This window comes from Nyctereutes procyonoides, unplaced genomic scaffold (genome assembly GCF_905146905.1).
Source record: "Nyctereutes procyonoides isolate TBG_1078 unplaced genomic scaffold, NYPRO_anot_genome, whole genome shotgun sequence".
Lineage (NCBI taxonomy): Eukaryota > Metazoa > Chordata > Mammalia > Carnivora > Canidae > Nyctereutes > Nyctereutes procyonoides.
The window spans coordinates 8,595,637-8,619,917 of record NW_026575132.1 but is presented as its reverse complement, the minus strand read 5'-3'; the positions used below and the strand labels follow the sequence as shown (position 1 = coordinate 8,619,917).

At 39.1% G+C, this 24,281-nt stretch overlaps 1 protein-coding gene across 2 annotated transcripts in view; it reads left to right on the top strand.

Moving 5' to 3' along the window:
* Positions 1–24,281, top strand: part of SATB2 (SATB homeobox 2) — a 185,837-nt gene that overhangs the window by 134,607 nt on the left and 26,949 nt on the right. For both annotated transcript variants that reach the window (XM_055345634.1, XM_055345633.1), the window contains one exon: positions 13,840–14,037. In XM_055345634.1, coding sequence (XP_055201609.1) covers positions 13,840–14,037 — 198 coding nt within the window. The remainder of the gene's footprint in view (positions 1–13,839; positions 14,038–24,281) is intronic.

Here is a 24,281-nt window from a genome sequence, read left to right as displayed (position 1 = left end):
TCATTTATGAGTGGGGGGCCTTCTTGTAGGTAGATAGCTGACTGGACTGGCAAATCAAGTGGGGAGATTTTTTTTTAAGTGGGGAGATTTTAAGAAATGGTACCCCCAAACAAAGTGAACCTACCTGATAGTTTCAAAGGCAATTTAACATAAGATATTCACTCCCTCGTGAATGTACCAGCATTTACCTCATAAAGAGCATATTTTGTGAAATTAGTTGCATGATTTGGTACCTTGCATATGTAGTTTGGCATGTATCTATAAGGTGTGTGTGTGAGTGTGACTAGTCATGGAACTTTGGCCGAAATACTTAGCCTCTCCAAGCTGCAGTGGGAAGTGTCTGCATCCTCTTTATTGGATTATGAAGACAGAGAATATGAAGATTTTCTCTCCTTTCCTGCATTCCCTTTCTTCCCTCTCTCTGTGTGTTTTTTGGAGGAAGCAGAAGTTCTTGTGAGTGAGGCAGAAGAATAGCAAGGGCTCTCTGTTCTCTTGGATGTGAAATCAGAAGAACATTTAATTAGGAACTGTTGTGACCTGGGGTAGGTTGGGCATCTTGAAGACCCAGTTCAGATATGCATAGCAGCCCCTGTGCTTCCATTTTAAATTTCTTTTAAAATAGAAACAAGCCTTCCATTAAACTCATCCACTCTTTGGTGTGAATCATTGCCATCAGCTATTAAGAATAATACCTAAAACTTTGTGTTAGGCAAGCTTCGAATGGGAGTTAGAAGGAAAAAAGAAAGGAAAATTTTAGAGAGATTAGGGTGGTGGGTCAGGATGGTCCTTGTGACCTGTAAGTGTTTAGGGACACGGTGGGAGGAGAGCTTCAGACAAGGAGTCGAGAGGATGACGACTTTGTGCAGTTTCGTCTCTGGTCCCATTGGTGACGGTATATTGCTGGAGTGTGTGTGTGTGTGTGTGTGTGTGTGTGTGTGTGTGTGTGTTTCCATAGTGTGTAAGTCAGTTACATCAGGATGCATTTATAGCCCTCTGTCCAGTGCAGCTCTAGCTCCTTCCTTATGCATGGCCAGTCTCTCATCCCGGTGCACTGCACGTCTCCTATCTGCCCTTGCCTTTTTCTCCCATGAAGAGAAGGAGCCAAAGAAGCAAAAGCAGAAGGCAAGAATAAGAGGAAAAGGTATGCTTATGCATATCTGTTTGTTTCACCTTTCACATTCCCTTCATTTCAGTTTAGGATCAGTGTGTATGTGTGTGTGTTGTATATGCGTGTGAATTCTGAGGATAATCTTTTTTTTTTTTTCTCTCTCTTCAGAATATTCAGATTGTTGATGGTCTTCATAGGAGAGAATACACCATAGTTGGTGATTGTTATGTGAACTAGAAGTCTTTAGTTGGCGGGTCCTTAGTAGGAGCCATAATTTAAAGTCATACAGGACATTTTCTTTCTTTTTTTTTTTTTTTAAAGATTTTATTTATTTATTTGTGATAGACATAGAGAGAGAGAGAGAGAGGCAGAGACACGGGAGGAGGGAGAAGCAGGCTCCATGCAGGGAGCCCAACGTGGGACTCGATCCCGGGACTCCAGGATCGCGCCCTGGGCCAAAGGCAGGCGCCAAACCGCTGAGCCACCCAGGGATCCCCCATACAGGACATTTTCTACATCACTTCAGTATGACCCTTACCTACAAAGGGCCACCAGGGAATGGACGCCCCAGAGTGCAGACTGAGAGGCTTAGGGACTCCTTGTTCCTCCGCAGCTTCTCATCATCTCTGTTCCCCTTAGCCTCTATGGGGTTGCTTTCCCCCTTCCTCCCCTACTGTGGCTTATCACACACAGAATCTGGGAGATGGAAATCCAGAGAGAGGAAGCACAGTGGCCTGCTGCACTCCTCCAGGACTGGCCATGTGCTTTGTGAAGCATCTTCAGCCACATTTCTTCCTCTTGACACCCTTTTCCTTTCCCCAGAAACGAATTCATTGTTTCTCTCGTATGCTGACCTCTTCTTGTTTTTACAGCATCATAGAATGCTGATGATGATCTAATAAAGTTGGTGGGCTTTTTTTGCAAGGAGAGTACATCTTTCCTTATTATTTATGTACCCAAAGCCCCAGCCCTAAATAGGTGACTACCTTCTCTTACTCTGTTTGGGTGAGAATAGAGTAGGTAAACAGGAAGGGACTTATTTCAATTTCTGTTCTCCCTTTCCCCATTTAAAAAAAAATAAAACAAAAGCCGACAAACGAATAAAAACTCTAAAAGGGCACTGGGTTTGTTTCCCCTTTTTATGGTGGTGGTGATGGGGGGAGTGCTTACTGTATTTAGAAAAGTAGAGGAAGGCTGACACATTGCAAAAAGGAGAGATCTGTAACCTGGTTTTAAAATCTCAGATGCTGGTGATGACAGGGCCAACCCCAGAGGAAGTCATCTGGGAATAGATAGGGACCCGGGGGCTCTTTGGTGAGATGACATAGCATGTCCTTATCTCCACCAAGATTTAAAGACTCTGGAGTTCCCCTCCTTGCCACACACTTTCCCAATGCTACAAGCTGCAGGAGCTAGCACTAGAATCAGGGGTAAGAGAGTCCTTATTCCTCCTGCACAAAGAAATTTGAGAGGGAGCCATAATTATGATCCCACTGCAGCTGGGGAAGATGAGTTTCTGGGCTCCAGTACACAATTCTGAAATCCTTTTCCCCATCAAAGCTGTGTTCTCCATGGTGATTGGGTTTCAGTGTGTTCTACGCTTCATGTACATTAGGATTAAGTAGATTTTGTGTTCTGACCTTTATTCCTTCCTTATCACTTATGTTTACATCAAAAAAAATGTATTCCATGTTCCTACTGACTTAATAAATTGTATTCCTAAGTAGAAGGCTACCTATGCTTTAGATGTAGATTGCAAACTCAGATTTTATGAATTTCCTTCCCTATCATAAAATCTTTTCTTATAGATGCTCTGATTTGTTTAACAGGCTGAATGATTTAAAATATGCAGCTCTTCATGGCAGGTCCTTTTAAAATAAAGTGGAAACAAAGGAAAGACAGACAACTTTATATAAAGAAAAATAATGGATATATTATTTGGTTTGTTTCTTTTATTGCTCTTTGCTTTTGGAGTTTTTTTTTTTTAAGATTTTATTTATTTAGTCATGAGAGACACACACACAGAGAGAGAGAGAGAGGCAAAGACACAGGCAGAGGGAGAAGCAGGCTCCATGCAGGGAGCCCAACATGGGACTCGATCCCGGTCTCCAGGATCAGGCCCTGGACTGAAGGCAGCGCTAAACCACTGAGCCACCCAGGCTGCCCTGGAGTTTTTAATCACATTCAGTATATGTGCTAACAAGTTTACTTCATTTGGTCATGGGTTACCACATTTAATCTTTACTTTTGTGTCTCTCAAAAATGCCCCAGGCAGAATTTAGTTGTACATATTTCTTTTTTTAAAGAAGTAACCTGTATTTTATGGTTATTACTTAAATAACCAAGTAATTTTCATTTTTGAAAATTTAGGAAATGAAGAAAAGTTTAAAGGTAAAAACATTAATCACCTGTAAGTCTACAGTGCAGAGATAGTTACTGTTCATATTTTAGAGTCCTTCTAACACGTAGTGTGTGTGTATGGATGTGCACGTGTGTTTATATCCTAATTGAAATCATAGTGCACAACACATAATTATAAGACAAGCTAAAATTATTTTTTTATGGCCAACTTTTCATATAGGAAAGTAAATTTACAAAGTATAAAATATTGCCTTTTATCTCATTATTAGTTTCTTAGCCTTTGGAAAATATCACACAAAGATCAAGGTTTTGCCACTTTGCTCAAAAAGATGTCTGACATTTATCTTATATTATTATGTTCCCTTTATGGAAATGGCTCTATTAGAACTGGGATAGCTCAGGCTATTGGAAGTCGATATTTGGCTGCCCCATCTCCTGGTATAAGAAGTGACAGGCAGCAGTAGCTATGTGATACTGTGTGTAAGATGAGTCGGGTGGTCTCAGTCCCAACTGAGATGATTTTGCATTTGCTCTCATGTTCAGCAGGTAAGGCCAGCTAATGAGGCATGCAGCCTTGCCTGAGTAGCTGCCTCTTCCTGCTGGGCAGGTTTCTTTATAATGGCATCATACTGACAGCCTATCAAGGAGCAGTTTCTACTTTTGTCAATTGGGACATGTTTACTACAAGTTCAGGGCTAGCCACTAAATTCAAGTGAAAAAAATTAATATATGTACACTACAATTACCCTTTGAAAAAAGTTATCATGCCATGTAGTGAGGAAATTAGATTTCTCAACATCCCCAAATGCCAGACTAAAGTAGGCAGTCAACACGATGTTTAAGCATCAAATTGAGCCCTTCATTCTCTGCCTTTTTTTTTCTCAGCATCATCTCAAAAGATTACATTTTGTTGAGAGATTATCAGCAGAAATTCCCTCAAGATCTCAGTTTTTATATCAACCTTATAGTGAGAAATTGGGTTCTTTTTACTGTCCCTACAATTAATTATGTTAATGTTTCATGCCCTAAAACTAGCTTTTAAGAGAGCCCTTAATTAGATATGGATGAAGATTAATCACAGAGTTCTATGCAGTTTTTAAAATATCGAATACCTTTACCTATACCTCAAGTTTTTGTATTGGCTTTAAGCACATTTTTATATCCACCACAGAGATCCTCGAGTTACATTATTTACCAATTGGTGACATGGCACCTTTGGAAACTTACATGTGAAGCAAATGATTTGACATAGTAAAACTATTTCTCCAAGCCCTCCCAGCCCTCTTACAAAGAGCACACTGGGTTAAACAGGGTTCTTATAGGTGGAGAATGTTGGTACCTATGAAGAGTTCCTATCACTTTGCTGTGGAAACTGTTGGATTTTCTTCCTTTCACAGAGCAGAGACCAGGGTGAGGGAAGCTGGTGCAAATTTTAAGAAGGCAGAAGCTTTCAGAGCCACAATCCTTAAATTTTGCACATTAGTTGGTTGCTTGTCTCACTTGGGTCCCAGCTCTGATCTTTAAAAAAAAAAAAAAAAAAAAAAAAGTCTCATTCATAGTTTCCTGCTGTGTCTGGGTTTTTTTACCCCCTACACTTCTAAGTTCTTGAGGCAGTTTGTGAAATATATAGCATTATGTCACAGGTATGTGGAATTTGGACCTGAAGTCAGGAACTGGAAATATTTGGTTGTTCTCTGCTTGATGTTTCAGCCTAGCACATTTTGCTGTGAATACCTTTCTAGTATTTAAGTGGAGAAGTATAGGATTTGAGATTCATTCATCTTTTTGATAAACATGGATGGCTTTTTCATTTTCAGCTGCATGTTCCCACTTATGCATGTATGTATCTGTGTATATATTTGTATAAAATCATACCAGATCTCCACATTATTATGTAGCTATGTTTATCCCATATATCTTTGGAAAGAAGGGCAACAAGATTTTATGAAATCCCCTCTTGTCTTGAGCCATCCATAACAGAAGTTAAGAAGTTGTTCTGAAATAAAATTTTCATTACACTCAATTACAGATTCAATCTTTACAAACACATCCATAGAAATGTGAGAGACATGCCCAGAGACAGCTGAAAATTGGTCCCCGTGAAAATAGTTTAGAACTTGGTGTATAGTCTTGAAAAAATACAAGAAGAAGCAGATCATTTTTACTTAACACGTTCAAGGTATAAAGTAATTAACCTTGAACTGTAACCAAATGCTTAGCACAGACCCTTTTCAGGTTTAGATGACCTCCTCGTCAGAGTCACTGAAGCCCTTGACAAGTCTCCCTTGCAGTTAGCGTTTTATCCATTTCAGTTTTCTGATTAGGTTATCTTGAATCATTAGGGGGTTTATTTATTTTAATAGACACTTATTGGATTCATGAAAAGAGAATTTGGTGACTAAGAAACAAGAGCTGAATATTATCTGGCTCATTTCACACTTCAGAAGAGTCTCAACCAGCTGAAGAGAAATCCTTTCACAGTTACAAAAGTTTGTTTGGGGACTTTATGTGCTTCCATTTAGAAAGCGACTGTCTGTGGTTAATAATATGAATTTTCTTTTGAGACACTCAGAAAACATTTCCTTTTGGTTACATATGCTGACATTTTCTGTATTGAGGATGTGGGTGAGTAAATGGCCTTTTACATTTCTGTGCAAGAAGCTTTGAGTCATTCTCCTGAAGAACTGTTCATTTGCTGACTGATTCATTCATTGGAGTTCCTAGAGGGGCAAAGGGGGTGGAGGTTACTTACTATTTGTAGATTGAATTCACTTATCAGCTCCGTGTTAGGCACATTGGGAAGCACATTACAACATAACGACTGAGAAGGCCCCGCCTTCAAGGCAAGTAAACCTTACCTAACAGGAACGGTTATTTATTCTGTCTCTCTCTTTGTAGCTCAGACTAGGCTACAAACGTGTTTATTGCTAAGCAAATCTTAAGTTTTTATTTATTCTGAAATATTATAGAAACTAGGAAATTTGTGACTGACATAAAACTTAATTCTAATTTATTTATTTATTTATTTATTTATTTATTTATTTATTTATTTATTTATTTATTTTTTAAGGAGAAAAACATGGGGCCTGGGAGAAGTTGGCGTCATTACCAGTGTCCTGGGTAGGAAAACAAGTAACTTAGTACGCAGTGACATTTCAGTACCACGGACAGGAACTCTTGCCTTCCCATTTGCTTCCCCTCCCCCATCACTTAAGGGTAAGGTTTGGAGCTTCTGGGATTCAAAGTCATCTCTACTGGGGTTCAAACTCAAACTCTGGTCATATTATCATTTTGTGAAAGACCTCCCTGGTTATTTGGGAAGTTATTTGGAGGCTGAGAATGCTCAGCCTTTGGTATGTAGTTTGGAGAATATCGCTCAGGTATTGTCTACTTGAAAATTTTAGACCTTTAAAATTTCTATAACTGAAATAATAATACTGCCCTTTCTGAATCATTTTTAATCCAGGAAAGCTTTAAAAAAATCTCATATGAATAACAACAACACACACAGAGAGAAAAGAAAATGGTTAAAATGGTGAGAACAGATTTTTAAAAAAAGAGATTGGGGTTTACAATACATGTCATTTTTTTTTGTTAGAGTGAAAACTCCTATTGGGTGAACCATATGAGGTATGTACGTTACCATTACCAGGCCATTGTGGGTCCTGATATGCAGTGAAAGAAAAAAAATATACAAACACACACACACACACACACACACACACACACACGTGTATGTGTGTGTTTGTGTATAGGCTAGGATAAGTGGTATTCTTGACTTTATCATAGTCTTTTCCCTAAGGACTTCTTGTTAGGAAGGAATGAGGGAAGAAGAAAGAAAGCAAAGCAAAGAAAAAAGAAGGAAAAGTTAATTCTTTGTTATATCACTTAAAAGTCTTCTGTAGCTCCCAAGGCCCATAGGATTAAGATGAAATTTCTTTGCATATTATTCTTTCTAACCTGAGCCCACCTCTTTCTAGACTGCATTAGCTAACAAAGTTGTTTCTCATTCCTAAATAATTCCAATTATTTATGATAATTTTCTAAATCTCTGCATTTGCTGATAATATTATCTCTGCTTGGAACATGCTTCTGATCACATCCCTTCCCTACGTGGTGAAATCCATCTTTATGTTTCAAGATCCACCATATATGTCATTCTCTATTGTGATATTTTTCCTGAGCTTCATTGTCAGAATACTCACTTCCATGCTGGTGATCTCAATTAACCTGGTTAGTAAAAATAATCAAGACAAATGATATATGTAACATACCAGCACATTGCATGGCACATAATATATGGGTGCTGAATACAAGATTACAAACTGAATTAATGTTCTGACAGACTTATCACTATTTTTTATATAGTATATATAATGCATGAATATATAATGTAAATTAGATCACTCCATTTAAAAAAAATCATATTTGGGCATTAGAGATGGGAAAACAAGCCTCAGAACATTGACAGGGTTCCTTCTGAGAAACAGTTCCCCTCTCCAACTATAACTCTGAATTTGAGGCTGCAAAACATTCCAGTAGGCTCATTTTTATGTACTCAGATAATTTCAGTTAAATCTAATGAACATTTATTTAGGATCTTTTGTGTGTAAGGAACTGCAGCGCTGTGAGAATGTTGAAACGAGTAAGAAACCAACCCTTTCCTTCCACCCTCATCAAGAACCGACCATTCCAATGGGGATGCATACATGCCCCCGTGTAATAATAATCATCATCAAATCACAGAAGAGCATAAGCAAAATGCTTTGGAGTCATGCAGGAGTGAGCAAACAGTTCTTTCAGATCAGGTGAGACCATGTCAGCTGAGCTTTGGAATATAGCTTCTCAGGGGGGACAGAAGGTTGTGTATGAGACATTTCAGCCAAGGGAGTAAGTAACATGAGCAATATTAGTTGTGGTCAAACACTTGTTACTCACTTAGCTTCAGTTCACCCGTACTAAAATAGTTAAACTGACTATATGAATATTCAACCAACCTTTGGTTAAAACTAAAGAGAAATCACAGATGGGTAGGTACATACCGCACAGTTCATGCATGGAAATGGGAATACCAACCAAATTCAGGGTCTGTAACTCACAATGGCTGGAGCACAAAGTCAGTAGAGGAATTGATGAGAGACAAAACCAAGAAAGAAAAACAGGAGCAAATTGTGGTTCTTATTATGCCTTTTTAATGTTTTTGAATTGGGAATGAGGGGTATCTTATTTAGGTAAATCTTTAATAAAACTGTCAACTTACTAGAAGATCAAGGTTATCATTCATCTTTTGAAAAGAAATAATGGCACATTTCTTCAAGTCATAAAGAGTCCTAATACATTTGCAACATGATTTGCTTTGTAAATTTAGATTGACATGCAACTTTTCAGGAACACATGGATTGTGTGAGTGTTGCCTCACCTGCATAGTTGGAAAGTGTGGTAAGAATTCTTTTTTCATCTGAAGGAAACATATTTGTTTAAGGGGCTGATTAGATGATTAAAATGAGATATTTTTAGATATTATTTACTTACACACTGAATGCTTGGGAACACTTTAACCATTGATTGCAAGAATGCAGCCTTTAAACTTATATTCCCTCTCTAGGTTCAGAGGTTGAAGGCAAAAGAATTTCAATCATTAATTCCCTGACATCATTACACTTAGACTCCGTGTAGATTTTCTTCGATGTAAGTTTAGGTGTTCTTTGTATTTTTTTTAACATTTTTTATTTTTAACAAATTTCAGACTCCCAGAAATGTTGCAAAATAGTACAGTGTCTGTATATTCCTCACTTCACTTTCTCTCACCTTATATCACCACAGTGCGGTTATCAAGACCAGCAAATTAACATTGTTTTAATACACTAACTAAACTAAAAAGTTTCTTCTAATCTCAGTAGTCTTTCCACTATTGACCATTTTCTGTGCCAAGGTCCCATCCAGAGACCACACTGCAGTTAGTGATTATTTCTCTTTACTTTTCTGCAGTCTGTGACTGGGTCTTTTTTCCTTCTCCTCCTCTGTCTCCTCCCCCTTTTTTTTTTTTTTTGCTGGTATCATAAATTTATTTTTTATTGGTGTTCAATTTGTCAACATACAGAATAACACCCAGTGCTCATCCTGTCAAGTGCCCACCTCAGTGCCCGCCACCCAGTCACGTCTCCTCCTTTTTTTAAATGACAATGCCACTTTTGAAGAATACTGTTATGCAGGGATCCCTGGGTGGCTTAGAGGTTGGGTGCTTGCCTTCGGCCCAGGCCATGATCCTGGAGTCCCGGAATTGAGTCCCACATGGAGCTCCCCGCATGGAGCCTGCTTCTCCCTCTGTCTGCATCTCTGCCTCTCTCTGTGTCTCTCATGAATAAATAAATAAAATCTTAAGAAAAAAAGAATACCGATATGCTATTTTGTTGAACATCTCTCAATTTGGGTTTGTCGTGATTCAACTGAGGTTATGCATTTTTGGCAAGACTGCCACAGAGACTGGGCTGTGTTCATTCTTTGCAGTGCCTGAAACCACAGGGTTCATGATGTGCATATGTTATCACTGGTGATGTTGCCCTCAATCCCTTGGTCAAGGTGGCTTCTTTGTACTTTAACCCTGATGGGTAATTATCATCTGCTATTTCTGACAAATAACAAGGTAAACAGACTGTGGAATGTGGATCTGGAAAGAGAACTTGGAAACCATCTTTTGTGAACCCTTCCTTTAACGGTTATATTCCAGAAGCTGTAAGAAGGGAACCACTTGCCCAAAGGTAACCCAGTCACTTAATGTCAGAGCAGGAACTTAGCAGTTAGGTTTCAAGGCTCCGTGCTGAATACCCTCTGAGCTTCCTGGCTGTAACTCACTTAGCCTCAGTTTTACCATACTGGAAAGGCTAAACTGACTATATGAAGATTCAGCTAACCTTTGATCGAAACTTACAGCCAGACTAAAAGAGCAGTCGCAGAGAGGTATATATATACCCCATGGTTCATGGCGCCTGCTCACAGAGCTGACCAAGGCTGGAAATCAGATAAACTTCTGTATCAGCATTTCTGAAATGAAAATAATTCTCCTGGAATTCTCCACATAACACGCAGGGAACAACAACAAAAAACCTACTTGAGATTTTTAACAGAAAAAGGAGATTTGTTTATTAATAATTCATGAGTTCCCATTGAACATGCACGACAGAAACAGTGCTATTCAATAGAGAATACTGTCATCTGTCACTGTTTTATTTGACATTTACACTTTTTTTTTCCTGATACTGCAAAACTTTCTTGGACGGCATGCAAAAATTATATAAATGAAAAAAATCCCAATGTGGGGACTCTCTATCTCTTCTGTGGTGGGTTCACTGACATACATGTGTGTTCATGCAGTAACATGGCACTTTCTCACACGTTCATTAGCCCCCAAACAAGCTAATAAGAGATCCCATTGAGAAAACAGATAAGCATCCCAAATGGGCTGGTGGAAGGACCCTGTGAATAAAAAGATGGAGGGTGAGAGGGGAAGTGGGGTAGAAGAATAGATTTCTGGAAGGTAAGCATACAAATACGTGGAATGAGCAGTGAGAGCAAAAGGAAAGTAAATTATGGCTGTCATGAAGAAAACCAACAAACATACATTGCCATGTGAAATGCAAAATAAATATTTATAAATGGCATCGCGGGAGCGCCGCTGGTAGGGAATATCGACATTTGGTGGAAGAGCAAGTTAGAGTTCGGAGCACCTTGCAATTTTGTGCTACTGTAAGGCTCTTGACAATCTTTCTGCTCTGTAGGTTAGTTATTATTTATAAAAATCACAGAACCAGCTGATACATTCATAAGCTAATTATTGAAGCAGCTGGGTACACATGGTGCAATATGTCCAAGGCTGTGAAGTATCACAGATTTCTTGGGGCCTGCTGTGGTGGGGGTGCACTGTTGAAGGCTCCATCCCTTAATCTGATCAGCCAAGCAAACACTTTGTGGGGAAACTAGATTAATAACCCTCTAAATACCATGAATGTGCTTCATCTTCAAAACCGGGTTCCCTTAAACATGCTATTAGCTCAGCTCCATCAGGGATTTGAGGAAGTTCTCTGGTGCCCTAAGAACAGGGTCTTGTTGGCTACCTCCCTGTGCCAGAAATTAATTTGGTTTGCTTATGTCTGCACACATGATCACACTTGTGTCTAATCTGCTCCCTAATAGCTTCAAGGTCAGGACCTTGCATGTCAGTGGGCAAATTGAGCACCACACTTCTTAAAGACTGAATGGCAGACAGCACCCAGTCCATAACGAGGCCTGTAGTTTGTTCTAAGTGATTGTAATGAGTGCAGATTATAACAGCGCATATAAATCAAACGCGGCAATGGATGTTGTGCGAGACATTCCGGGTATCATAAGTGGAGATACCACTCAGCTGTCACCTGCCTCCTTTCAAGCTGCAGCTTCCCACAATGCAGTTCACTCCTCGAGCAGAACAGCAGGTGCTGTCCTCCTGAAGGTCTGGGCATCTCAGAACTTCATCTTTTAACAGACGTAGGTTTTTGTTTTTATTTTCTGTTAAGTGATTGGTCTCTCTGCTCTAGCTTCCCCCAGGAGATGTTAAACATACCTGTTTGAAACATTTGAAAGAGTTCAGTTGGAGACTTATTCAGATCTGTGAAAAGACAGAGAAAGAGGAGCTTATTTTTCCACAGCTGGTTTATTTTCCATCTCAAGAAGTCTTTTCCTTTGTACAAAGAAACCCTTGAGGAAACACTTTGGGACGGGGAGATTTTTTTTTTTAATATCATTTATTTTGTGATGAGGCTAAAAAATGTGATTGTCTTCAGTTTTCATATAGGTTGCACCTTGAAAAGCAGCATTTACCTATCTCTCAGTTGACTTGAAAAAAAGTCTATGAAAATGCTTGGAAAAAACATTTCCAAGCAAATGATTCGATATCTTGTTTTCATTCTTCCTAACCCTCTAACTCTCCCCAGCTCCCAGTTTATTGCAAGAAAAGATCAGGTCTGCGCAAATGTGGCCTCTCACTTGTAAAAACAAGGCAGTGTTGTGTTACAGATTAGTTTATAAATCCCCAGTGGCTTCACAGTTCAGTGCCTACAGCTGCTGCAGATGGGCCTGGGTTTTTGTCTCTTCGCGGTGCTGCAGCCGGCAGTTGAAGGAGAAAATGGAATGATCAGGTTATTAACATGGAGGCCGTGAGGAAGAGGCTGCACAATGAGAACAGCTGGTGTTGCTGTCTTGGCTGATGCAGCGGAGATAATCAAATCTTGCCTTTTTTTGGGTAAAGGCAGAAGACACAGTGGAGAGTTAGACAAACAACAGCTTATGATATTATATGGGGTTTTTATAATGCATGTCAGGAACTTTCATTGGCTTACAAGTTAGGATATAAAATTCGTTGAGAGTTGGGGATTTAATTTTTACAAAGTTATTTGTATTTATTTATGCACCTTTTTAGAAAAATTCTTACTCCTTTGCAAGACGCGTGATGTGGGACAGTTCTTGTTTTTAAAATTAGCGATGTAGCTTGGAAGTGATGGGTTAGAAAGCTACTGGGTAAAATATTTTGACATGAGTCAGTGAGCGATGTTGACAGCATCCTCTGTATTATTTTCATATAATCCATCATTATTTGCATTACATTTTCTTTCTCGTGCAGTTTCAAGCAAGAGAACATCCGGATGCCAGAGTTGGGAGGCACATTTGCAGGTGTGACCCGGCCAACTGCCTACCTTCCTGCAGGTGTGGCCGTGGTGGGAAAGGGATGGTTAACAGGGCCTAAAGCCCAAGGCATAAAGAGATGGAGCAAATATACAATATTTTCATGATAGCTAAGGTGGTGGTTTTTATTTTGTGAAGTTACTAATAATTCTAAGACTATCTCCTTTCTAGAGAGTTCAATGTTGTTTACACTCAGACATTTTCCTCCTTTAGAATTCACTATGTTGTAATACATATTTGTTCATTTTCAGTCTTCTCTTTGGGTGGAAACTATCCAACTGGGTAATTTTAAAAAATTGTAGCTGAGCAACATAGTTTACTTTTTTTTTTTTCAGAGAATTGGATAACTGTCATCTTGCTTGAGTATCTTTTACAAAAGGACCTGTAAATTCATTGAGAATGTGTTCAGTAGGGAGGATGATAAGGTCATTAACAAGCGTGAAAACTCTTGGGCATTGGTGTAACCACTTCTGTGGTCACTGGTTGGTTTTCAGAGTTGCCAGGCTATTGCAGTATCTTCTTGGGTTGGTAGGAATAATTCTGACAGAAAAATAGGCAACCCTGGGATGACAATGGACTTCAGCCCAGCCATGCTCTGCTGCCCTGAATCCTACAGATTAACCCAGGTGACCTTGTCTCTCTCTCTCTCTCTCTAGGGCTGGTTGTGCGAACTGCTCCGCTGGAAGGAGAACCCCAGCCCAGAGAATCGCACCCTCTGGGAGAACCTCTGTACCATCCGTCGCTTCCTAAACCTTCCCCAGCATGAGAGGGATGTGATCTATGAGGAAGAGTCAAGACATCACCATAGCGAGCGCATGCAACATGTGGTCCAGCTTCCCCCTGAGCCAGTGCAGGTCAGCGTCCCCTTCCTCCCCTAACCTGAGCATAGCTTTTGATGCCAGCAACTGTCAAGGGTCAGAGGGGCACACCACACCACCTCCCATTGAAAGGTGTTTCATGCCATGTCTTCAACGACAGCGGACCCTGTTCTCACTGTGGGCACATCATGTGTGTGCATGAGTGTGTGTGTGTGTGTGTGTATTTGCACACACGTGCACCTGTTCACTTGGAGAAAAATGAGTGAGAGTCAAATCCAAAGGCAGCCACTTTCATGAGTGTCTTACTTGTGGGATTGTGAAACCAGAGCACTTGTGGAGGATTAAATCTCCCAATCAGAAAACATAGTTCATAGTTTCCATCATTTTCTACAGAAAAAACTCTGAAGTCGCTAATAAATTAATCTAAAATCCCTGAAGGAATGTTTGATTTGGCTGAGGAAAAGAAATATCCACAGGAGCTAGAGAATACCGTTGAACTAAACTGAATCTTTGAGATACATTACGATAGGTTCTTAGAATTTTAAGATGAGTGCTTGCTGCTTTTGGTTTCCTGTCTTTTAGAAATCTGTGTTCATTTGGGTTGCATGTTTTGTTTGGTTAGTGTTTGCTCTCATTGAGAGAAGTAGTATTTTTCTGAAAGCAATTGAGTTTAGCTTCTGGGTCTTGTATTAGTCTAAAATCAGTGACTTGCAGGAAGAAATATTAACTAGGTTAATATCCCAAATTTTGACCTCTGAGAGTTTGCCCTCAAATTTTTTGATAGGTTTTGAGATTTGTCACACTGTCCAATACCAGCAGTCCCAGCTACCACCAAAGAGGACCCTGCAGGGCTTCTGTCTGAACCTCCTTTTGTGTAGCAAGAAGGAAGCAGGAATGCATGCATGTGTGCATGTGTGTGAAGAATAGAAGAGAAGATGAGGAGAATGAAGGAAGGGTTGGGTGCATTTCTTGATCAAGATATCAAAGGAGAGGTAGTGAAGGACTTGGCAAAATGTTCTTCCCTGAGGTTTCCTTGTCTCCTTTCACTTCCATCTCATCCCACATGCCTGGGGGAGAAGCCAGAAGTCAACGGGTCCATTATATCACTTATCATCCAAATACTGACATCTCAGTCAGTGCTTTCATGCTGTCATTGGTCAGTTTCCAAAGTCACAGAGTGAATTGCCCAAATGATTAGACTCATGAAATCATACAGCTAGAAGCAATCTTTTAACATGGTCACAGTGAACTCAGAGTGGGTGGGTGATAAGAGTACACAGCTAAGCGGTGGAGCCCACTGTCCTGGTCCTGGACTTGTGGTAAGGGCAACTCCTTTCCCAGAGGTGAGCCCCAGGACTTACCCTTCATAGCCCACCTTCCTGCTTCCCTCTCCTGTCCTTTCCTGGCTGGGGCCTCATCCAAACATGAGGGCACCTTCCTACAAATAATTAGACCAAACATGCTAAGTCACAAAGAGCAGTGTTTTTAGATTTTGAAATTTAGTAGAAATTAGTAGAATTAGTAGAATTTAAAGAGGGAGCTAGTACAGATTTGTCAAGTTTCCCTTTCTTTTTTTTATAAGACAAAACCTTCCTCTCCTTATGTTCTGTTTTTTTTGTTGTTTATTTTAAAGATTATTTATTTATTTATTTATTTATTTATTTATTTATTTATTTATTTATGAGAGACACACACACACACACACACAGAGAGAGAGAGAGACAGAGAGAGGCAGAGACAGGCAGAGGCAGAGGGAGAAACAGGCTCCATGCAGGGAACCCGATGTGGGACTCAGTCCCTGGACTGCAGGATCACTCCCTGAGCTGAAGGCAGATGCTCAATCGCTGAGCCACCCAGGCGTCCCACATCAAGCTTTTCTTTGGAGAAGACATTGATTTGAAAATTTTAAGGGAGCTCCAAGTTACTATCCATATCATTTCCTAAAATAAAATACTTTTTAATATCAACAAATTAAAGGATAGGCTTAGACAAAAGATCTTATAAACTATATAAACTCACTCAGAAGAAAAACTCACTGTCACCCTTGTTTTTCTTGTTTTGATGTGAATAGTCAAAACCTCTGTGTTGAACCAGTACAGGCCAACGACTACCTTCAGCGAACCACCAACTTTGTGTGGACCTTGCATTCATGGTCCATTTTAATTCACCTAGGTGAAGTGGAAATAGAACAGGAATGAAAAACTGATTTATTGTAGACATTTAGAGCATCCAGATTTTATCATAAGATGGTGACAAAGTTGGAAATTTAGAGAAGTTTGAGATAAAAATACTAAAACCATTATAACTGAGGACCATCCTTCATTTGGATGATGGTCCCTATACATTTCTTTCTCCATTCTTTGTTTAGAACTTCTCATCTCTATGAGGTCCCTATATGTAGGAAGCTAAGAAGATTTTTAATATATAATATTCTAACTGACCAGTTTGAGTAAAGTAAATCTTAGAGGCAGACTGCCAATTGATTTATGAGTTTTATTATCTTTTATGTTAGTATGTCAAAACAGGAGTATGTGCTAACAATATTTAATGGCTAAGAAAGAGTCTGCCTATAATTTTCCTTTTCAGTTTTAAGTACTTCTTGGCTTTTAACATTCACTTCTGATATCACTGAGAGAATTCACTTATTTTATAAAAGGTTATCCCTATCACTCAGATCTTAGCCAAAGAGTTTACAAATAAGGTGATTTTCTCTACATTGGCTTTGCCTTGGCCATTGACCTTGATCCTATAACTACTGTGAAATTCTTCAATCTGTTACCTACCTACTTTTCTTTCTTTCTTTCTTTCTTTCTTTCTTTCTTTCTTTCTTTCTTTCTTTCTTTCTTTCTTTCTTTCTTTTTCTTTCCTTTTTTTTTACATCGTGCCTGTCTCAGTGACACTGCTTTGAAATGCTGCATTTGTCAGCAAAAAGCTTTGAATTAATTTTATATTACAGTCATGATATGAGAAATGAAGAAAAATAAATGGATTGTTGTCAGAACTCTTGAGATTGGAGAATACAGTTGGCACAGCCTCTGCCACTTAGGAACGACTGTATTTTAATAAAAGATCCCAAACTACTAAGAAGTGTCTGTAATTGTGCGAAAGTTAAGCCACTGAACTCAGGGTTAAGATTCGTTTGTGCCCTTATATCAACTAAAATTTTAGGGAGATACAATTATTTACATGTTGTAGAAATTTTACGTAGGGTAATACTAGTTTGATATTGTGACGTTTTGCCTAGTTAGGCAGAAAATGCACCATTTTTATAAAGTTGCTAAATATAGGTGAAATCAGTGATTATGAAGAGCTGCTGATGTATGCAGCATGTTGAAAAGCATGCAGAAGTGGTTAATGGAGGGTCCTATTTAAATTTCTTTAAGTAGTTAGGGTATACTATTCCTCAGTTTTTCTGAAATGTTAAAGATATGAACCATTGTGCATAACTATGCAGCAGATTAGTCTGTTGAATTCAAAGTCTGCATCAATGTACTACATAGAGGAAGGAGCTTCATAATCACCCCGGCCCCATTCAGTGTTTTCTGTGATCTGAGAAGTCCCTTAGAATCTGTACCTCTTTCCTTAAGGAAGAGAGGAAAGTTTTCTTGCCTTCTGTTTGCAAATAGTTTATATATTGTTACATTGCCTGCATATTTTTAAAGCTGCAAAGCGTTTTAAAAATTTAAGCCCTTAAACTTAAAAGAATGAAGCCCACCCTTCATAATCAGAAAATTTGACATGAAACCCCAATTTTGTGTAACAATGCAGAAAATCAGATCTGACCCACCCCCATGGCCAGAGCTGATACGCTGTACTCCCATCCTGCTGCAAGACGCCCGTTGCCCAGCCTGTTTTTGTGTACACACATCCAGTCCACTTCATTCGTTCAGACCTTGTCATGTCACTCTGCCCCTGTAAGGCTGTCTTGCACATGTGACTCCAGCTCTACACCCAAAGGTGCCAAACCAGAGCTGCAGGTGCCTTTGCCTCCTGTGGTTCTGATTTCCTCCATGGTAGTCATATATGCCATTTATTTTGATAATTCTGACACCGAACAGAATGCTTTGCATGCTTACCAAGAAATGCACGTTTGATGGAATTTCCCTTCAGAGATGAAGCTAGGTTATGGTTGAGACCAAGTTGGGTTTTGGGCCACTGAGAGGCGCTGGTAGCCCCAAGACACTGTGGTCCTGGAAGAATGGAGTGTTTCCTCCTTAGGGATCCAGACCTCTCCAGGTGAGGTCCAGCTTTGATGTCATATCGAGGTACCTGCTTTCTCCAGTTTTCTTTCCGGTATTCTAAATCTCTTTAGAAACTCTCATTTAAATCTCTGCTGTGTCAGGACGCCTGGTGGGCTCAGTCTGGAGCATGTGACTCCTGATCTCAGGATCATGAGTTCAAGCCCCACAGTTGGTGTAGAGATTACTCCAAACAAACAAAAATCCCTGCTGTGTAGAAAGTGACTTTCAAGGCTCTGAACACACGTTAAAATGAGATGCATCTTTACCATGACCCTCAGTGGGGGTAATATTGCCTTTAGGGAGTGAAAATGGATTCTTGAGGAGCATAGATTGCTTTACAATGGTTTGTGGCCTTCCAAAGGGACACAGTACGTGAAGAGATATTCAGTATTTCTGGAATTAAAATTTCATGAAGCAGGGGAGATAATTAGGGGGAAAATGCCTAAAAAATTTCCTTCAGAGGTTAAGAATGAAAAAAAAAACCCACTGATAAACATAATGTTTTTAGTCCTTGTATAGATAGCACAAAGAAGACCAATATAGGTGAGATGACATGGAAAACTAAAACATTCCGTGAAACGGATGATATAAATTCTACTTGTTTGTGCCAGAAGGTCAGAGACCAAATTATTTCTCATGGTTATAATGATTTTCCCGCTAGTGGTTATTATGACCTGAGGCCCAATGGTGAATGGATATCCTCAACTTAGAATCAAAAACTAGTTAGGTCAGGGTATTCATTATTACCAACTCCATTTTACAGTTGGAAAGACTGGAGCAGAGACATTGAGCCTTGCTTGAAGCCAGAATCGCCAGCTGAATGAAAACACAGGCATGTTTGGCGTCCAGTCTTTCCTCTGACCGCACTCCCCTTTTAATGCAGAGAGGAAAAAGGACATTGCTCATGCTATGACTAGGTCACTGAGTGGGGTTGATTGGGGAGCATTTGCCAAATTGTTCATGTCTGTGTCGTTTGCGCTTTATTGCTTTATTATATTTCCACCACAGCGTTTCCATGGCTTATTTTGTAAGTTCAGGAATTCTGAGCTTGCTGCTGTGTGGTTTCCTGACAAGTACTTGTTTTAAAATTCCATGCTGTACACTGAGTAAGAATGTGAGACCTGGTGGGTGACAGCTGACACCAGCATTGTACCTCTGCTCATCTGGATTGCTGCCCACCCAAGGGAATTCTCAGCATTTTCGAAGCCAGCGGTTCCTTGTCACTGGTATCAAACAGTAGTTCTCAACCAGGGGTGACTTTGCCCTTCATGGCAGCGTCTGGAGACATTTTCAATTACTATAGCTCGGAGATGCTACTCGTATCTACTGGGTGGGGCCAGAATCCTGCCATATACCCTGCAATGCACAGGACAGCCCCCTAAAAAAAAAAAAAGAAAAAAAAAGAAAAAAAAGAAAGAAAGACCTGTCTGTCAAAACTGTCAGAAGAACTGAAGCGGAGACACTCTGGAATACATATGCCATTAACTGTCTAACGGCATAAGACTAAAAAAAAATAAAAGCACATGTGAGGCTGATTCTGTTTTTCCTATATAAAATTTGGGAATAATAATAACAACGAGGACAATGATGGTGTTGGTGATGATTCTTCTTCCTTGGCAGCAGTTAGCCTTTTGGGGTGTGAGGTTCTCAAAATGTGAGATTTTTTTTTTTTAATGTGTCTTGCCTTCTTTAAACCTTATGAAAAACCAAATGGGAGGGTGGTTTTTATCTACTCTCACCATGTGAAAAACTGAAGCCAGAGACGTAACCTGCTCAAAGTGATACCTTAAATCCACACTTGTCTACCTTTAGAGTCTGACTTTTCTCTGTGTGCTGGACAGAACTGCCAACCAACGTGCAGAAGCCGGCGTTCCCCGAACGCTTACTAGTGGCTGTCCGATGCTATGCGAAGAGGTTTACATACATCATTTAATTTTTAGTCATTCTGTCAGATTTAGTTTTGTGAGCTTTCTTCTTTACTGGAAACTTAAACACAGTGAAATATCACTCGGGGTTTGATATCAAAGAACAGAGGTGACTGAACTTGCCACTTTTCGTCCAGCTTTTTTTTTTTTTTTAAGATTTTATTTATTTATTCATGAGAGACACAGAGAGAGGCAGAGACACAGGCAGAGGGAGAAGCAGGCCCCATGCAAGGAGCCCAATGTGGGACTCGATCCCGGGTCTCCGGGATCACACCCTGGGCTGAAGGCGACGCTAAACCGCTGAGCCACCCGGGCTGCCCTCGTCCAGCTTTTTTGAGACACTGTAGGATGGGATTCTGACTGCTAATGTCTAAGTGTACTTGAGATCTCTCTTTAAGCTGTTGCTGTTTCAGTCCTGCCTTTCTACTCTGTCTATATGGGCTGTAACTTGCTTTCTGAATTTGTTTCCAAAAGAACAACTTGTAAGAAAAAAAAGAAATAGGCTAATTAATTCATCAGTTAAGGATGTTTGCAAATCTCTAACCAGGTTACTAGAATTTCTCCCCTCTTGGCTTGGGTTCGTTACAAGCTCTTATTCAAAGTGTGCTAAGGTCGCTCCAGAGTGTTGAAACCCTTTTCCAGTCCCGATGAGAGCTGCAAATGAACACTTCACCATTTTTAATAATATATCATGGCAGTTAGTTAATAAGCAGGTCCTCACGTGGGAAAACCCTGAGTCCCTGACCATCCACGAGGAGCCACACTAGCTTTTTTTTTTATTAACATTATGGGATCCTGCATGTATTTATTCAACTTGAAGAATATTCATTTCCAATGTTATCAGTTAGCTTTTCACCATGTTCAAAGTTTTCAATTTGTTATTCAGGAATATAAAGAGATTTGGAGGTCATTTGCAACCATCTCTTTTTTAAATTGTAGACAAAGGGGTATTTCCATTTTGGGACCATTTTCTACAAAATATAATGAACAGGGTTTTTTTTCAGTGATGATGTCAGAAAGTTGAAGGAGCTCCTTAGAGCTGGTAGCTAAACTAGTAGATTAGATGTTAGCTGTGGCTTTGTTCTTTTCTAGAGATTTAGACAAGTTGCTTGCCTGCTTTTTTAAAGTTCTTAAAGTTTTGGGGTTTTGGTTTTTTTGTTGTTTTGTTTTGATATTGCAAGACAGGAATTCCAGCTTAATAATCAGAGATATATTAAGGGAAATTGAGAGTGATAGAACTTCCTAAAAAATTCAAATGTAGGACTATGAATATGGTTAGGTTTCTCTAAACCTGGGAATTCAGCATTCATAGAAATTCATGGGTTCATCCTCTCCTTTGCTAACCTCATTGTAAGATACCTCTTCCATCTGATTCCTTCTGTTAGCAAGCTTTTCTTCCCATCATCATCTGATTTATCATGTTTATCTTTGTCAATCGTATAACTTCTGTTTACTACTCATAGTTTCTCTGAATTATAATTCTTCCTCTTAAAACCTTGGCGTGCTCATGACTTCTATTCTACTTCACGACTTTTTTCTATGCCTTTACGAAATCCAGCTTCTTTGCCCACTCTATATTTACTACTACTTTAAATTTTCGTAACAGGGAAATTGACTGGTTCACCTTATTCTCATGAAGGCAGATTGTCTTGACATTTAATTTCCAAACAGTACTGTGAATGCTTAATTTAGAAGGCACTGCCTTTTAAAGGAAGAGATCTGTTGGGGGAAAATGTTAGAATGAACTCAAGAAGAATGGAAAGTAGAAAGGTAACTGGGAATAGACCATCTGCAGGTAACTTGTGAGTGGGCTGCCCTTGGGCCAGGAAGTTAGAGCCTTTTAGTAGATCATGGCTTCTATGACCCTGCATTTATCAAGAATGATTAATAAGTCTCATATAAAATTCTCTTATCAAGGGAGATTTATATGACTTTTTAAATGTGAAATGCTATAAACATGTAAGGAGTAGGAAACAAATGCCCAAGATTGATTTTAAGTTCTATATATATCCAAAGTATTATGCCTTTTTGTTGCAGTTTTTCTTACATTTATCATGTATTTCTTCCGTGTGTGTTCAGGCACTGTGCTATAGATACGGATAGAAATTAAACTTAGAATTTTATAGTAATCTGGGTCTGCCTACTTCTTTCTTTAAAGTGGCTTCAACAATTTACCAGGCTTATGATTTTAATAATTGGAGTTAGCCTACTGCTTCTCATTCTTCATTGGGTTGTTTCTAGTGTTTTTGCCAAGCAGAGCTCTCCCTATGAGTGGCTGAACTTTAATAACACACCACCTTCCAAATTAAACATCCAAGGTTAGCTATTGGTTGGAAGTGAACTTTCAAACAGCTGGGTTCCACTTCTTCCAGTCTTTTCCTGCCCTGTGGGAACATAGAGAACCTTGGTTTCTTTAGTAGCTTGCTCTTCTGTAATTGCAACGTTTCTTTAAATAATAGCCTAATTTTGATATTTTGTATTTTTGAGAGGCAGCACAGTCCCTTCAGCCCATGCTGTTGGTTACTGATACACTCCTCATTTTCTAAGATCCTAAAACTGAATAGAAGGCACTTTGCCTAGCCTTACTCAATAGGTAGAAGGAAGAAAAGGGATAAGCTGTGTCGTTGCCATTGGTACAAATGTTCCTCATTGATACAAGTGTCTGCAGAGCCCAGGACTCCCAAATCGCTAAAAGCACTACTATAAATTATCTTCTTTTGTGTCTGTTTTTTAAAGTTTTGGGATAGAAGGATTCTCCTTGTACTCATTGTCATAGTCTTTTTCTTCTACTGATAAAAATGAAACCAGATGTAAGACAAAACCTTTAGCACCTTGGCCTTTTGTTGATGTTCTGATAGGAAAATAAGACTAAAATATAATACTTTTGAACATAAAGCTTAGTTGTCTTTTTTTTAAAATATTGCTATGGGATCTGTTAGGGGATGTTCTTGCTATTCATCTACTAGCCAACTCAATGTGGCTGTTTTTTTTCTTCTCTCTTTCCTCCTACCCTCCTTTTTTTCTTTTCAGTAATCTGAAACACTTTTTTTTTTTTTTTAAATCTGAAAGAACAGGGGGCAATGGCTAACTTTGTGAAGGGGCAAACTGGTTAAATATGACCAATGTGGAGCAAATTGAGAAAGAAGGAGACAAAATAAATAGACGAAGATAGTGCATTAGAATGCATCTTCCCTTCCCCCCACCCACAAAAAACAACAACAAACTTAAGCTGAAATTAAGGCATTTGTGGATATTGATGTGTGATTATTGTAATCAAGGGCCTCATTGCACTTCCTCTGTGAGAAGGAAAATACATTTCTTTATATTTGTATAGATACCTAGTCAAGTCTGGCTTTTGGTGAAGATGATTAAAATTGATTAATAAAACGGTTTTCAGGCCTCAAGTTATAGACATGATTGAGAAGGCTATTTTTATTCTCATCTTTTTACTTACTTATTTAACAAATATTTGTTTAGCTCCTTCAGCATGCCAGGTATTAATTCTAGGTACCACATGTGCAACAGTGAATAAAACATAAAAAGATTGATGCATATATTGAACAGTTTTGTCCTTCACTCAGAGTTGTATTTTTTTAAACAGATTTCATTTTGCCTTTGGCTATCTACTTTAATCTAGAATTCAGACTATGTTTTAGTGGAATCCATAGGTTCTATTTCTTTCTCTGATACTGACTTTGGGTGCCATCTCTTTGATTTTTCTAGCTGTTTCCCAGATGTACTGGATAATATCTTTAAAACATGTTGAGCTTCTCAAAGATGATACTACTTTAAAATGGTTTTTTGAAAGTATCAAAACAGACTTTCCTGAAATTATTCTCTAGAGTCTGAAGTGATCTACATAGTTCTAGAAAGAATTACATATGCAGATTACTGATTGAGTGCCATTTTAAAATGTGGTTTTGGTGGAAAACAAATGGATAATAAGTGTGTCCACTCCACCTTAATTTCTCCCCGACCACACACAGACACCTGTTTTTTTTGCCCTGGTCATGTTCATTCTCTCTACCGAGGGTAACTTCTCCAAGTAGCAACCCTATTACTTGGTAGAGGGGTATGGGCTACTTCATTGTTAGTACTTGAACCAAGCCCTTGA